A 17,321-nucleotide genomic window follows, 5' to 3' on the forward strand; every position below is an offset into this window, starting at 1 on the left:
CACTGGAAATTCCCTTCCAGGGAGGACACAAACACTGAGGGATCATAAAATAATTTTTGGAAATGAATCCTAGAAGGATTTTTTTGTCCCTATGGAAAGATTATTAAAAAAATTTTCTGGAAAAGATCGCTGGAAAACGTTTCTGGGAAAGATTCTGGAAAAACTTCACGTCGGCTATGTCCTTAGAAGAGTTCCCTGGAATGATCACTGCAAACTTTTCCGGGAAAACTATCTGGAAAACACTTCTGGAAAAGATTCTTGGAAGAAATTCACGCCGATTATATTCTTAGAAGAGTTCCCTGGAATGATCACTGCAAAATTTTCCTGGAAAACTACCTGGAATACACTTCTAGAAAAGATTCTTGGAAGAAATGCACGCCGACTATATTCTTAGAAGAGTTCCTTGGAATGATCACTGCTAAATTTTCCTGGAAAACTACCTGGAAAACACTTCTGGAAAAGATTCTTGGAAGAAATTCACGCCGACTGTATTCTTAGAAGAGTTCCCTGGAATGATCACTGGAAAATTTTCCTGGAGAGTTACCATAGAAAGATCCCTGAAAATTTCTCTCTAAATGGAACCCTAAAAATGTCCCGTGGAAAGGTCACTGGAAACTTTCTCTGGAAAGATTCCTGGAAGACTCCGTGGAAAGACCTTTCAGACTGTCTACAGTACACCTCGCTAGGCACGTTGTATGCGGTGCCCGCTGATGAAACACTCGAATTGAAAGGGTTTCATTAAATCGATCCAAGATGGAGGACGGTAGGAAACTCCAGCAAGTTTCCAAAAGGTACAGGAAATGGAATCGAGCTTTTCAGTATCTCCAAAAATTTTGGACAGAATAAAAAATTTAGGCCGAGGGCCAAGCGCTGGAACCCATGAGGTCATTCAGCGCTGAAAGGAAAACTGACAGAGGTTTGAAAGGTGTAACAGGAGGAAAACCTCAAAGCAGTTACACTATGAAACAAATGTTAAAAGAGAGGTTGGATAGCAAGATGGAGGAAAGAGAACATGAATGGAGGTACATTAAAAGGAATGAAAGGGGCTGCAGCTAGGGGCCGAAGGAACGCTGCAAAGAACCTTAAGTAATGCCTACGGTGCGCCGCGTGAGGTAAACTAACGGCACTACCACCCTACGGGACCAAACGTTTTGGTACAGGTGTCCTTTGTAGGATTGGGTCCTTCGAACGCTGCGTAATTTATCATGCGTCGATCAGAGGTAACTGTCAGAGGAAGCAGTCTTAGAATACGAAGATCAGGGCGCTCCCAAATAGAGTCAAAGTTAAAATAATGAAAGAGGAAGGAACGGGGAGAATGAACCCGTTCCTAGGAGAGACCTGGACCTAAAATTTTCATTTACTGGACAAGAGAAATAAATTTTTATATACTGAGGCCATCTTGCGACAGGAACCTCGAAAGTTCAAGCGGAGATGCAATGCATTACTACCCTAAAGCAACACCCCTTGTATTTCATGATTTAGTTACATTTTTATCTGTTTGTTTATTATTTTGTTAGTTATTTTTTCTTTTCTAAGAGGTGTCTTCTTTCTGTTTCCAATTACCTTCTGTTACTTCATTCTACTGAACGCCATATTCTTTGGAAGCTTGAATCTCAAATCAATGGCCCCCATGTGGTGGGCTTGTTCCATATGAATGGGGTTCATCTTCTGCATAATAATAATAATAATAATAATAATAATAATAATAATAATAATAATAATAATAATAATAATAATAATAATAATAATAATAATAATTTCCCATTACCTTCTGTTACTTCTTTCAAATGAACACCATAATCTTTGGAAGCTTGAATTTCAAGCCAACGGCCCCAGTGGTGGGCTTGTTCCATATGAATAAGGTTCATTTTCTAAATAATAAAAATAATAATATATAACAATAATATTCCTCGGAGCTTGAATTTCAAGTCATGTCCCCTGTGGTGGACTTGTGCCATAAGAATAGGGTTCACATTCCGAATAATAATAATAATAATAATAATAATAATAATAATAATAATAATAATAATAATAATAACAACAACTTCTACAGCCATAACCGCACACCTTCCAAAGGAGATCTGCACTGCAGCCAAAAATACCCTTTATATCACTATGAAGACATTTCAAGCTACCCGAAGTGGGGAAAAACGAGAGCCAAGGCAGCCAACCTATCATTCACAAGTCGAGATACTTTCGGCCGTGTTTGTTTTCAACATCAGTCACGTCAAGAACTCCTGGGACGACTTGAAGAGACTCGGGGCGATGCGGAGCGCTCTCGTGCGCTTTCCGTCTTTGCCTTGTTTTGTCTCATCAACCTTCTGTTTATGATACGTAGCTCCATGTTCCGGTAGGTGGATGGAATGGAAGCATTGGGGCCTGTAAGGTCATTCAGCGCTAGAGAGGAAATTGAGAGTAGGTGGGTTTGGAAGGTGTAACAGGAGGAAAATCTCGCAGTCGCGCTATGGAACAGTGGTTAGGAGAGGGTAAATAGCAAGATTGAAGAAGATGGAGGTACAGGAAAATGAATAAGAGGGGTTGCAGCTAGGGGCCGAAGGGACGCTGCAAAGAACCTTAAGTAATGCCTACATTACACAACATGAGGTGCACTGACACCACTAAACCCCTACGGGGTATTCCGGTAGGTGAAAGGCTGGCTAAGTGATTTGGCAGCAACTGGTGAACTAGTCTTGTTTAAGATGCAAACGATGGTGGTAATAACCGTACTGCATTTTTTTTTTCTAGGGTGATTATACTATTCACTTTTCTTGTAAAAAATGGAAGAAGAAGAATGTGAGACATCCTCCCTGAGAAATGAATGAATACGATTACCCGCACTAGTTTCTATTTATCATTAATACCAAAAATCAATGGAAGGCTTCTTGCTTGTGCAGGAATGAAGAAATGGCTCGATAAGCTGTTTTTAAACGAATGATGATTCCGTGAACTCTTGGCAGGTGTGACAGCTGTCGAGTTCTGGACATCAGTAACAGAGGCCTTCAGTCAAAATACGAAGCCAGGTCTGGTGGGGTTAATAAAAAAAAAGTAAAAAATGCGCCGAGTTTTCTGTACAGCGTATAATTTTGTATGAAACTCTCAGCCGCGGCCCATGAAACTTTCAGCCACGGCCCGGTGGTGGCCTGTGTTGTTTGCACCTATAACGGTGCCAGACGCACGATCATGGCTAACTTTAACCTTAAATAAAATAAAAACTACTGAGGCTAGAGGTATGTTTGATGATTGGAGAGTGGATGATCAACATGCCAATTTGCAGTCCTCTAGCCTCAGAAGTTTTTAAGATCTGAGGGCTGACAGAAAAAGTGCGGACTGACAGACAAATAGCCATCTCAGTAGTTAATCCTTCCTGGAGTGCAAATGGCCCACCATCTGGCAAAAGGATGGTCGATGAAATTGTAGGAAAACAGGAGCATGGAGCAAATTCCAAAGTGGACTATAGCCTTTTCCTTGTTAACTTATAGTAGACTCCTACTTCTTGTCTATAACTTTTCCCGTGTGCTTGGTAAAGAAAATCTCTCTCTCTCTCTCTCTCTCTCTCTCTCTCTCTCTCTCTCTCTCTCTCTCTCTCTCTCTCTCCACCTCAAAAGGGAACAAGGACATACAAAAAGGTCGATTCGAAAACATGCAATATTTATCTAGCAAGATGCAAGTGGCAGAGAGACCAATGACGTAAGAAGGGGGCGTGGCCTATGTCTCAGGTTATGGTGTTAACGACGGGAGCTTACCAGGACGCGTGACGTCATCGTCGCTACTGGTTACAGAGGTGATCTGAATCAACACTTTTGAATGACGTCACTCTGCTAAGGATTTAATGGACGTAGATTTTATTTACTTTTTATTTCTCATTATTACACAGCTTATGCAAGCGTTTATAGGTGCCCAAGATGCCCAGAAAGCTGCTATGCAAGTCTGCGCATAAAAGAATGGTATCTGAAATTTGCATTTGAATGTGGCAATGAGATAATTGGGAAAGAATGAACATAACGTTGTTATGCTATTGACTTAAATCTCCTGGGCTCAAGTTATTCAGAACGCATGAATAATAAACTGTTCAGCTCTCCTGTTGTTGTGAGAATGCAAGTGTTCGCAGAAATTAAGCCAAGGAATAGTATAGAATATAGAATTTAGGCCCAAGGCCAAGCGAGAGTCAGATGGAAGGAAGAGAATATGAAAGAAGGTACAGTAAAAGGAATGAAACAGGTCGCTGCTTTCTGGCTTTTACTTTTCATTCGTCTCCTTCGATTTCTCTGCTCTATGCTCCTCGTAGGAGGATAGTGTCGTCAGTGCACCTCATGAGGTGCACTGTAGGCATTACTTGAGGTTCTTTGCAATGTTCCTTCGACCACTAGCTACAACCCCTTTCATTCTTTTTACTGTACCTCCATTCATATTCTCTTTCTTCCATCTCACTATCCTGCAACCCTCTCCTAACAATTGATTCACAGTACAACTGCTTTAAGGTTTTCCTCCTACCTCTCAAACCTCTTACTCTCAATTTCCTTTCCCGCTCTGAATGACCTTACAGGTCCCAGTGCTTGGCCTTTGGCCTCAACTCTATATTCTATTCCACATTCCATTCCATTCCACAGCGTATATAGGACTCAGAGATGACGAACAGGAAAATTATAAGAAACTAGCAAAAAAAAACATTAACAGAGTTGCATATACCACTGCAGGTGTCAACACCCTGTGAACAAAGAAATTACTAGCAGCTGGGATCCAAATGAAAATTAGCACGTTAAGGGAAGACAGTAGGCTACTACTGTACTTTACAGAAATAGCAACTGTCACATTTGAAGAACAAAATCTAAGGGAAAAGTGCGCAGAGTTTCAAATACTGAAGCCTGGAACAGTGAGCTACCAACCGACCGGAAGGTCCCTCCTCCCCAAACTTTACATTAGACCTCTCCCAAAATCTACACACTTGCTGGAGACCAAGAGGCCCCACCCTGGGTCAAATTTTGGTAAAAATCTACACGCAACTTTCTTTCGTAATCCTGCAGACAAACGAACTTATCATAACCAGATCTAACGCATCTTCCTTATTGAATCTCACAAATGATTATAATTTTGGTCCTCTTGGTGTATTAATGCACCATACTAAAAGGAAAAAAGGTCCCATTTAACTGGATAAAACTGAGAGAGTAAGACTTCTTTCACCTGAATGACAAATCAAATGCGATGATACGAAGTGATTTCAGAACTGAATTAGCCTGAGGATAAAATCAAGACAGGTGAATTAGTTACTAGACTCTCTCTCTCTCTCTCTCTCTCTCTCTCTCTCTCTCTCTATATATATATATATATATATATATATATATATATATATATATATATATATATATATATATATATATATATATATATATTAACTTTATCACATACACAATTGTTCTGTGCATTAGTACAATTACTAAAAGGACCTCATTAAAACTGGATGGTATCTAACGGAGTTTTTTTATTCAGAAAAAGTTACAAGCTTTCATGGACAAGCAGTCCACATTATCAAGTATTGTACGGATACTTGATAATGTGGACTGTTTGTCCATGTACGCTTGTAACTTTTCTGAATAAAAAACCTGTTAGATACCATCCAGTTTTAATGAGGTCCTTTAATAATATATATATATATATATATATATATATATATATATATATATATATATATATATATATATATATATATATATATATATATAACCTCATGCACATTTCCATCATTTATCTCTACACAAAAACACACACACACACACACACTGTCAAACACAGCCGATCACATACACATACGTACACGAAAGAACCCTACTCATCACACGCACACACAACCATAATGACTTTCTCCCCTCCCCCTCTCCCAAACCTCCTCCAGGAACCGCGGAGGGGCCAAAGACCTTCTATGCAAGGGCCAGAACACCTAAGAAGACGAGGGAGCGTGATGACCTTGGGACAGATGTGTGTGTGTGTGTGTGTGTGTGTGTGTGTGTGTGTGTGTGTGTGTGTAACCTCGACTGAGATCAATCGCCACTTCATTCAGGTGATGGCTGGCCATCGCTCACAAGCATCAATAGACCTACGTCTTGTTTTCGTCCTGATATTATCTTTGCGTTATCAGGGGGATGGTGTAGTCTCATAGTGCCTGCTTGCATCCACGCATGCAAATTGCCCCTTGCTTGCATTGCAGATGAGACGTTTGAGCAGTTTTTCACAGACGACTGGGGAATACCGAAAAACTAATGAACAGCAGTCTACACCTGACGTAGCTTTATCGCTTGGCGCGTCTTTTGATGAAATGTAACCAGTGGACGAATCGCGGTTTTTAACTACAGAGAATGGTGTCTCAGATGTCTGTTTGCATCCATGCATGCAAATTAGCCATTGCTTGCATTGCAGATGAGATGCTGGCGCAATTTTTCACAGACTTGGGCATATCGAAAAACCAGAAAACAAATGAACGGCAGCCTACACCTGACGTGAGCCTATCGCTTGGCTCATGTTATTTGACGAAATAAAACCAGCAGACGAATCGCGGTTGTGAGCTACAATAAACAAATGATTAACGAAAAACAACGTAAGGCAGAGAACCTCCCAGCAAGAAAATGAAATATGAAAAACCTCCAAGGATCGTCGAAAAAAGTTAGGTTTGGCGAGTCAACCTTCCCGATGGAACTTTCAATGGCGTCTATAGTACCAACATCTCAGCGAGTCTGAGGGTTTCCACCATTTTCACTACCGTGTTCTAGCAACCTACAGCCCAACGCTGTGTCCGATTTCCTAGCTGTAATTTCCTATCTATATAATCCATTCTTTAAATCACGCCTGCAAAGATACTTTCTCAAGGAAAAACACAGCGATTTCCGAAATATAATAGGCCTATAGCGAAATACGCGATGCCTTTCCTCCCAAATTGTAAAATTCACTGACCTCTGCATCTTGTGAGAGAGAGAGAGAGAGAGAGAGAGAGAGAGAGAGAGAGAGAGAGAGAGAGAGAGAGAGAGAGACTGAAACATGCGCCAAAAACTATCGATTATAACGTTTATCGCTGCTCGCCAAATATATTAATACGGCAATTTTTATTAGGTCACTCGGCTCTAAATTTAGTTATGATATACTGATATGATAAATATTTATCATCGAATGACAAGTTATGTACTGTACACGTCTATCTTCTGTCATCGGACTTGTCAAATGACTTTTGTAAGCATAGCTGTCTGCTTGGCTGATGGCCATTTCAGTGGTCTGTTTGCTTGTTCTCTCTCTCTCTCTCTCTCTCTCTCTCTCTCTCTCTCTCTCTCACACACACACACACACACAATTTCAAGAAAGTTCTGTTTGCTATAATCCTTCCCAGCCGCATAAGGTCTTGCAAACGAGGTACAAATATTGAGACTCATTAATGTAAACAGCATTCCCTTGGCCGATCCTTTTCCCAGCAGTCAGTTAGTTGGCTGAAGCCTTTGTGTTGTATGTTTGTATAGTGTATGCTTTTGCTCTTGGACGCTCGCTGTGCTTTCAGCCGTCTGGATGCGACTATCTTTTGCATAAACGACTTCTAAGTTTTCTGTGAAGGAAAACTGTGGTGCCGGCTTCGTCTGTCCGTCCGCACTTTGTCTGTCCGCCCTCAGATCTTAAAAACTGCTGACGCTACCGCTAGAGAGATGCAAATTGGTGTGTTGATCATCCACCCTCCAGTTATCAATCATACCAAATTGAAGCCCTCTAGCCTCTGTAGTTTTTATTTTACTTAAGGTTAAAGTTAGCCATGGTCGTGTTTCTGGCAAAGATATACGATAGACCACCACCTGACCGTGGTTAAAGTTTCATGGGCCGCGGCTCACACAGCATTATACCGAGACCACCGAAAGATAGGCCTATTTTTTGTGGCCTTGATTATATGCTGTAGGGGCTGTACAGAAAACTCGATTGCGCCAAAGAAACTTCGGCGCATTTTTTAGTATTTTTTTTTTTTTTTGTCTTCCATGACTTGTTTCCATCGGTCCTCCAAGGATGACAAATTATCACATTTGTATACAAAGACATCCATCTTTTAGACTCATATTCAATCTCTCAACGGCTTATTAGTTTTTCCAGTCACTTAATCATTGTCAAAAATTTCACAGACATTCAATAACTCTCTTACCCAGTTGCAAACTAATTTTTTTCCCCCACTCATTTAAAGATTCATTTTTACTGTCATCCAAACTTTTCTGTCCTCATCATTCAACAACTCATTTTAAGTAGTTATTCAGTGATTAATGTTGAGAACAATCGTAATGCCCGATGTGGGAAAAATGAACTACGCCATACAGACTTCAGAGAGAGAGAGAGAGAGAGAGAGAGAGAGAGAGAGAGAGAGAGAGAGAGAGAGAGAGAGAGAGAGAGAGAGAGAGAGAGAGCAAGTGATATTTGTCCTCGCCGTGCATCACTGACTCTCAGTAGTAAGAGAATAAAGCTGATGATCCGAGCCCTTTCTTCTTCACCTTTTTTTTTTTAGCAGGTATCTGGGTCCTCGAAGTGATCTAACATGCACGCCGTGCCAACTGGTCGTACTTTATTTTATTCGTCTATTTGTTCATTCGTAGCGAGAGAGTCTGCGTCTAGGGTTGATTCCCCGCGTCCTTGTATCGCTGAATCAAAAATTAAATTAACGAGGAAGAAAGCGGAGAGCGAATTCCTCACTCAACAAGTGGCAAAAGATTAACTTGACAAACTTGTAAGACTCTTAATGGCGTAGCACTTCTTCGCTTCAGACAATTATAATGCTTTGCTTTGACAGAGAGAGACTGGTTTATAAATTAACGAGGCAGGTACACCCACCTGTGGTACTGCTATCACTAATGTGGTGATAAAAGGAACGGTAAAATCATTCGATATAAAAAAAAAAAACTACATCCCAGGCCACAAAGTTTAGCTGAAAACGTCAATAACGGTTCGGCATGAGAAACATCAACAAGGCTAATAATAACTGAATAAATTATATTGATGATTAAGCAGGCCTTACGCCAGCACGGGCTCTTGCTCCTTAAATACAGCAACACTCTCTAGGCCTATAATGTTACCCTGTGCATAACCTAGTTTCGTCCAAATTAGCGTAACATTTTTATAATAAAAAAGAACGACTTATAACCTATTTATATATATATATATATATATATATTATATATTTATATATAAATATATATATATATATATATATATATTATATATACATATATATATATATACATATATAAAGAACGTTTATATATGACCAATGTGATTATTCCCTAATAAATAGGAAACAGATTCGAATAACTGTTTACAGCGGCTAAAATACATTTAAGGTTATTATGTCTAACGTAGGACTATGATCTGTTTGCTCGTTAATCATTCGCTTTTGAGAGAGAGAGAGAGAGAGAGAGAGAGAGAGAGAGAGAGAGAGAGAGAGAGAGAGAGAGAATAACACTCTAAAACAACGATAAATAAAATTGAGAAAAAACTTAAGCCACGTTAAACAAATGCAATCGAATTTTACTAACGACCTTTATCTACTTAAAACGACTTCGATCCCACAGTATCAATTATTCTAAGTGGAAAAAGTACGCTTAAAGTGAAAATTATATTCCTCAGTGGGGCAAATAAAAAAACAGCATTAACTTCGAATGAATAATAAATAATTGAACAAAATAATAAAAAAAGGGAAAAAGAAAAATAATCCCAATGATGGTTACCTGCTATAACGCGGGTCGTCGAGTTCCGACCTCAACCAACAACACTCGACACACAACTGAACTGGCCCAGTGCTGCCCCTTGGACTCGTTCCTCCTCCCTCTCTTCTTCTTCTTCTTCTTCTCCTTCTCCTTCTTCTTCTCCTTCTTCTTCTTCTTCTTCTTCCCAGTTCTAGCCAAATGACGTAACTGTTGCGTCATCGCATATTTCTCGTATGTATAGCGTCGTTTATAACACGAGTATATGCAATTGCATTGTTATAATAGTAAGCCCTCCGAAACTTACAGGTGACTGCAGGTTGCACTTGCATTGTCATAGCAATAATAATCATTCTTCCAAACTTTACTTTTAACTACATGTCTTGATTTCTTTTTATATTTCACTCTGGAACTTTCGAGACAATTGTCCATTTTTGATTTATCTGTGTATGCGAACGTCATCGAGCGTAATGTAAGTTTATGCGAAGTGTCTTGCGTTCAGCAGTGTGTACATCAAATGCACACATGATGCTTATATTCATGTACGTGTTTATATGCGTTCATCTATATACTGAAGAATATTAACCTCCAAGAATTTAGCAGAATCCTCAAATATTACGGAGCTGGTTTAAGTTAAGGTGATTAGGCCTAGCTTACTATTTTTTTGTCCTATTACTCATTTTCATATTTTTTGTATTTTTTTTTTACTGCATATTCCCCATACCTCTGAATCGGTTTTCACATTGCAATAAAAAACCACATAAGAGTTCAAGAACAAGTCTATGATTATTTATAGCGGTCAATTACGGACTTAGCAAAGAATATTCCAGATCATTCGAATATCTTTGTAGATTGTACAAGGTTGCAAGAAGCTGAATAAGTCTACGGAAATTGCACGTACTTTTTACCTTCAACTTACTGCACTGCTATATCACCTGGGTTGTTTCGTGCCTACAGTACAGCTTGTCCATCTAAGAATAATTTATATATTTTACTTAACAATGTTATACATATAGCCTATATATGTGTGTGTGACAATAAGAAAGATCAACTATTACTTCTATATGGTCACCAACTTATAACGAACTTCCACCAGTGGCTAAACTTTAACCCTTACAGTATTTGATACATTTGCATACAGTAAGAGTTGGAAATTAATTGAAAATTGAGCTCTATAATTTCAAACTGGTTTAGTAATTAATAATACTCTATTTTCCTTCATTCACATGGATATACAGTATACCTTCAAGAATAGTATATTTTACTAATTACAGAATTGGTACATTAGTTTTGTGTAATTTTCTTTGCCGCCCCGTAAAAATAATATCTTGGTCCCACCTAGGCAACTCCCACACCACCTCCCCCATTGATTGAATGCCAGCTACTCCACTGACTTCAAGTATACTTGTTCCTAATGATGGGTCATGAACATACATGTTGTCTGCCATTTTATTTCCACTGACCCCACTTCTTTTGCGACATTCTGCATTTCAAAAATCATCCTGAAGGCTCTTGTTTCACCCTGTTGTTAAGAATAAACTCTGGGGACTGTCTAATGGTGCAACACTCGACATTTTCAACTTGGGAAAGGTTTCTCTCAAACTGAGCAATTACTCTCCAGCAAGAGTTCACTCCTCCACAACCTGACTTCTAGTTTCTCATTTGACGTTCTGGTAAACCTTCTTCAGCAAAAGAATGCTTTCCATCTTATTCAGTCTCGACAGAATCTAGTTACGGAATGGCTATTTGTTGACCCCAACTGCACTGTATCTAACACTTCCTGGTACTGAAGGAGTGTCAGAAAAGCAATAGGTCTACTGCAGAGCCAGAAGGCACAAAGTGCATGTGGGTGATGTTTACAGACATTCACGTGTCGATTAGTGACAATCAAGAGAAGCTGCAGGGACTGATGAAAAAGTTTGTGTGTGTGTGTGTGTGTGTAAGTAAGGAAATTTTGTTCGCGTTACAACTGTCCCGTTCCTTGCTGTTCTTATCGTATGTGATTTTCTAGGATTAATTGATAAACATCGAGGTTGTTTCATAATTTCATTTATTTTCACAACATTAAACAATGAAATAATCATCATTACAGTCTTTTTATATAGATTTCATATAGTCACTTTGGTTTCATAAAACTCCAAATAACCTTAACTATAAAATATATAAAATATGGCAATATTTTTACTTACACTGGTGGCTTCCAGGCCCCACTGTGGCCCACTACCACCCTTGTAAGCATCACTAAGTATTATTTGTACGGGATATAACTGCAGGTAAACAGAACCGCTCACATACTGTCTAAAGCCTGCTCTGAGGGTTACAACATTTCACTAAACAGAAATATTTCAAATTTCCCAAGCAGGATATGATTTGTGAACGGTCACTGTTCCCGAAGCACAAAAACAGCACAAGCCTCTTAAATCCAATGTTTTTCTTTGGCTGTGTATCAATAAAAAATGATAAGTAAAGCACCATGTATAACAGTTCGTTTAAAATTATGAGTGTAGTATTTTCAACATATGCCATTCAATTCACTGTTCCACTAACGATGGGCACATTACTGATACACACATAACACACCCAATTTCTTCACATATAAAGGTGTGCTCTGACAGGCACACCTGTCAATTATGATTAAGGCACAGGTGTATTTCTTATATACACCCTAAAGAGTTCCATTAAAGACACAAGTACTAATTTTCGATACACGTCACTTCCAGTAATGTTGAAGACACTGGTGTACTTTTAATACAAACCCTTATCAGTTTCTTTGAAGATAGGTGAATTCTTGATGTGTGCTTCATGCATTACTTTGAGGAATGAGCATTAAAATCTATACACATGATTTATACACTGACTTGAAGGATCTGGTGAGTGACTACTCAAAAGCCAAACATTAAGACCATCTCCCATTTTCTTTTGCAAGAATATCCCTCCACTTGCATTCTCTCTAATTCTTTCTCTCTCTCTCTCTCTCCCATACACACACAAAACAAAGACTCTGCAAGCACATATATGCACAAACAAAGGATTTGCAATCATACATGCATGCAATTATGCACTCAAACATGAGAATTGTCTATCAGGAGAGTGCCTGTTACACAGGGAGAATTATAATTTTGTTGGAAAATAATTCATGTAATTTCAAATAATTTCTGCATGCTTTAGCTTTCTTCTGCAGACATAATTTTTACCATAAGCTTCACCTGACCTACCACAACACATGGATAGACTGGTAGTTATCTAGCATGAAAACTACCGCGACCACAAGAACCAGGAAACAACGTAGGTACGATGTGGGCTTTTGGTGCAGTACTGCTCGACAAACAGAACAACTATTGCAATGTCAAAAAACCACTGAAGAACACTGTACGGTATGAAGTGGGCTTTTTGTTCAATATTGCTAAACAAACAGAACAACTAAGCATTAAAGAACATCTTCACTCAGACGCGTCTTCAAGAATACACTATACAATCACTGCTACATTCGTGAGGTAACGTCACATATTTCACTTAGCTAAAACGAACATCTTTCCATGTCCTATAACAAATTACACCGTTCATTCTCCTAAAACAAGCAGCACCTTGCCTTGTCTGAAAAAAATTACCTTTCACTCTCCTATAGCAAATTATATCTTGCAATACAATATGCAGAAACAATTGGTATCTTCCAATGTCCTAAACATGAGTAATTATCTTAACACTCACCTGAAAATGACGACCAGACGATGCGTAGAAAAACAGAAAATGTATCCGGCTCATCCGAAGATGTGCAGAATACCATAACATGAGATGAATGTCATCCATCTTTAAGTACTAGTTTGTAGCGCAAACAATATGTTCAACAATATTTACACCCCATGATTATTATTATTATCATTATTATTATTATCATAATTATTGCTTTATCCATACCACCAAGTTACATTTGTTGTTACCCAGACGGTTAAATAATAGAGAAACTGTATCTTTAGCTTTATACATAAAAAAAAGACAGTTAATGAACACAGTAAAATTACTATGTGTCATCCCTTGGAGAAAAAAGGACAGGCATCAGAGTTCTACAGGAATTCGGGAACTGTGGGAATTTCCTTAAAACCTCTAAATAATTGTTCAATTTTAAGCACAGAATAACAGTAACACCTATTACAGGTTCACTTCCAAAATTCCTAAAACTAAAACAGAAATCTACTATTCCCAATATAGAAGTCATGTGGTTTTATTAGTATTGAGGTTTGTTACTCACAATATCAAATGTTCCTATACAAAGGAAGTCATTCATATAAACCTGAAATTACGCGACTTTTCTGCTACACTTCTGACTGATACGGAGGTTTAATTCACTGATGGAATTGCTCCTCCATGAAACTCCATGTTTCACAGCTGACATAAACTAAGTTATCTAGAAAACTGTGATGGAAGGGAGCCGAATGAACCTGAAGATTCTCAATCACAATGGTTTTATGGTACTGGTCTCTGTGATATAGTGAATGCACAACCTTGACATAAGTTATTCACGTACAAAATAACCTGTCGATCTACTGTACCACCTCAATTCAAAAGTGAAAAACAGTCTATGGGTAATGTCTAAAAACCAACCACTAACTCTGTACTTTTTACTGTTTAAATATGAGATTTTAGCTCTTAAAACATCTAACTAGAATAATTGCACTCTGGTAAGTTACTTGAGAAATCAAGTTGTTCTCTGTCACTTCAAACTACTTTCAGGACTAGGTGGAAAGGAAATGACCTTTGCCTAAGAAACATAACCCAGGTCTGGACTGTAAGCAAGATGCAGCATTTGAACAATTTAAGCTACATCCCTTCACACGAACATTTAGAACCGACTAAATTTCTCAGGCTATTGCCTAATTATGCACTATGTTATATCTTCATAGGACAGTAATACCTAGATCTCAACTGGATAACCTCTGAGCAAGGCGCTACTGGAACATAAGAACAAGCATTTGGGTAAATGAAAAAGAAAATCATCATTTCCTAACCACATAACACTTTCGCTACTATTGGTAGGAGTGGCAGCATGAGAGAGGAGGGGGAGGGGTCAAGCTGAAGGTCTCATTGAAAACTGAAAGCCACTTGTAATGTAAGGATGTACTACAGTACAAAAAAAATTTTAAAAAAGGAACTCTATCGCTATCCCGCAAAACACAGATAAATATCTCCTACAGTACATTGCTCTCCCTGAGATAACCATTTTACTATACAGTTGATGACTTTTTCTTCTTATGCATTATGTCCACATTTTGAATAATAATAATAATAATAATCATAATAATTCAAGCCACTTTCCTTGCCAACTCTTGTTATCTTTAATAGACTTCGTATCAAGATATATACATACCTTAAAGAATAACTTTTTCAGTTTGTTGACATCTGATTTCCAAAACGAAAATAATGACTTTACAGTCTCCTGTCCTGCAGTAAGACAGTAAATCCTAGAGATGTCATAAACTTGGCACTAAATGGTCTCCATAAGACCATGTTTTAACAAGACACAAAACACAACAATAAAAGAGGTTGTCTTGTAGTTGCTGATCATTATTTACAATAAAAAATTATATATTCTGTAGTATGAAAATACACGTACGCACTACCAGTGTCGAACTTCAAGGGTACATGTGCTGTATCACTGTGACAAAAAATTAAGATGTTCCAAATTGGTTTTCTTATTTTGGACATATTTCCCTTTGTGTAGAACATTTCTGCTATTCTGAACACTCATTTGTATTACACACTTCACTGCTTTAATCATCAAACACAGAAATTTACAAAGATTAAAAAATATCATAGAACACTCACTTATATTTACATATATACACTTTCCTCATCACCAACTTCTATAAATTCGCATAGTCAACACCGTGCGTCGGAAGATTCACATATAAGGCACTGTCGTCCGTGACGACTTCATCAGATGGATGGGAACTCTCCTGTTTCTCATCGCTTGTCACATCCTCTCTGGATGAACTCTCTGACGCGTTGCTGATGAGCGATGACCGCTCTGTCAAGTCTCCGTCACCTCCTCCCTGTTGCGTCTGTGAAGCCGCTTCCTCTTCTTCAGGCAGGTCTGTGAGTCTGCCAGGCAAAGGTCTATCTGACGCATTTGGTGAGAAAGTAAATCTGAAAGGATAGGAAACAGGTTGGACCAGGTATAGAACTATTTTGCAATGTATCTGGGTTAACTGTGCCGTCAGTAAAATGTGAGATTCATTAAGCACAGCTGGAGTGCATATTGTATAAATGAAGTCAGGTGTTTCTGGTGCAAAGAAGGTAACAGCAGTTAACACAAAATACATGCATTTAGCATGACTCGAGAGTATCTAGCATGACAATACTTATGATATTAAGCTCTGCACTGCCTAGTTCCAGGGGTAATTTACTACTCTGTTATTATAAAAATGGGAAACAATCTTCTTCCTGGAAGTATGAAGGTTTACAGCGCCCTGTCACTCTTACTTGGTCTTCTTTGGCAAATGCCAGCATTATCACTTCTCCTCCCATTAGAAGGAGGTTAAAGTTCTCTCATTACAATTTTGGGGAGCCAGCTCTGGCTTGCTTTTGGAAAAAAGCTAGCAACCTATGGTAGGGGAATGCTCTCCAAAGATTTTCTTTTTTAGTTAACCCCTTGTTTAGGCCCAGTGGTTACTCTGACAGTAAAAACTGGAATTTCAGTCTACTGCCCTTACCATAAAGTATACAGAATTGGTATAATCTGTCCAAAAAAGATCCCTCAACATACAGCAGGGATAATTGGCAAAAGACCAAACTTTCAAATGGCATCCCTTTGGGATCCAAAAGGGGTTCCTATGGTTTCAAGGCAATTTTTGCCATTATTCTCATGAATTTTCATAGAAAAATAAGTGACAACCATCTATTTCTAGCCAAGCTGACAGCAGGACAGGATGATGATGATGATAATAAATGATAATCTACAGACAGTCTCACCTTGGGACTTCATTTGGACGAGGACTGAAAACATCCGCGAGAGGACTTGGGGTTGCTTGACCTGCACTCATCGGAAGATAGTGAGATTTTGGCGTTGCAGAGGAGGAAGTTCTTTCTGCTTCCCCTAGGGCAGGGTTGAAGCCAACACGCGAATATCCTACAGAGTTTGGCGACTTCATGTCCAGATAGTTGCTGTCCCTTGAGCCATTTGATACTTCCTGCAGACAGAGTGAAATGGATGAGTATGCAACACTACTGTAAAACACTCTACATGTGAGAGACTAAGTTTTGGCATAGCAAAACTGCTATCTTTTCCGGCCAGGGATCCTCTACGGAACAAATGATCATTATGGGGTGTAGTTTAACCTGAATACTGAGTCAGATTTATATATTCTCCTAAAGCTAGCCCAAAGGATTAAAAATTGGAGTAACAGAGAGCTAAAGGAGATGGACAGCTCAAGTAAGAAGAGGCCAACGGAACATATGAAGAGCGAAAGGTAAAATCCGATACAAAGCACGAATCAGAATACTTTAAAGCCTTAAGAAAATTATGTTTTGGATTGAAAAAATATCATCCAGGCCAAACAACATTCACAAATATAAAGTTCCAACTCAACGCTTCTGAGAGAGAAAACATATCCTGTTGAATTACTA

General features: G+C 38.7%; 2 protein-coding genes across 7 annotated transcripts in view; both read right to left on the bottom strand.

The window, feature by feature from the left end:
- Nucleotides 1–9,864, bottom strand: part of LOC136833266 (uncharacterized peptidase C1-like protein F26E4.3) — a 94,550-nt gene extending 84,686 nt beyond the window's left edge. Inside the window, exon 1 of the mRNA XM_067095182.1 lies at nucleotides 9,726–9,864. The gene's annotated coding sequence lies outside the window, so the exon portion shown is untranslated. The remainder of the gene's footprint in view (nucleotides 1–9,725) is intronic.
- Nucleotides 9,865–11,733: 1,869 nt separating this feature from the next.
- Nucleotides 11,734–17,321, bottom strand: part of LOC136833267 (vascular endothelial growth factor receptor 1-like) — a 56,645-nt gene continuing 51,057 nt past the window's right edge. For all 6 annotated transcript variants that reach the window (XM_067095187.1, XM_067095185.1, XM_067095184.1 and 3 more), the window contains 2 exons: nucleotides 16,668–16,885; nucleotides 11,734–15,842 (listed from right to left, as the gene is read on the bottom strand). In XM_067095187.1, coding sequence (XP_066951288.1) covers nucleotides 15,560–15,842; nucleotides 16,668–16,885 — 501 coding nt within the window. In that variant the 3' untranslated portion in view covers nucleotides 11,734–15,559. The remainder of the gene's footprint in view (nucleotides 15,843–16,667; nucleotides 16,886–17,321) is intronic.

The sequence above is a fragment of the Macrobrachium rosenbergii genome, chromosome 51, assembly GCF_040412425.1.
Source record: "Macrobrachium rosenbergii isolate ZJJX-2024 chromosome 51, ASM4041242v1, whole genome shotgun sequence".
NCBI classification, from domain to species: Eukaryota; Metazoa; Arthropoda; class Malacostraca; order Decapoda; family Palaemonidae; genus Macrobrachium; species Macrobrachium rosenbergii.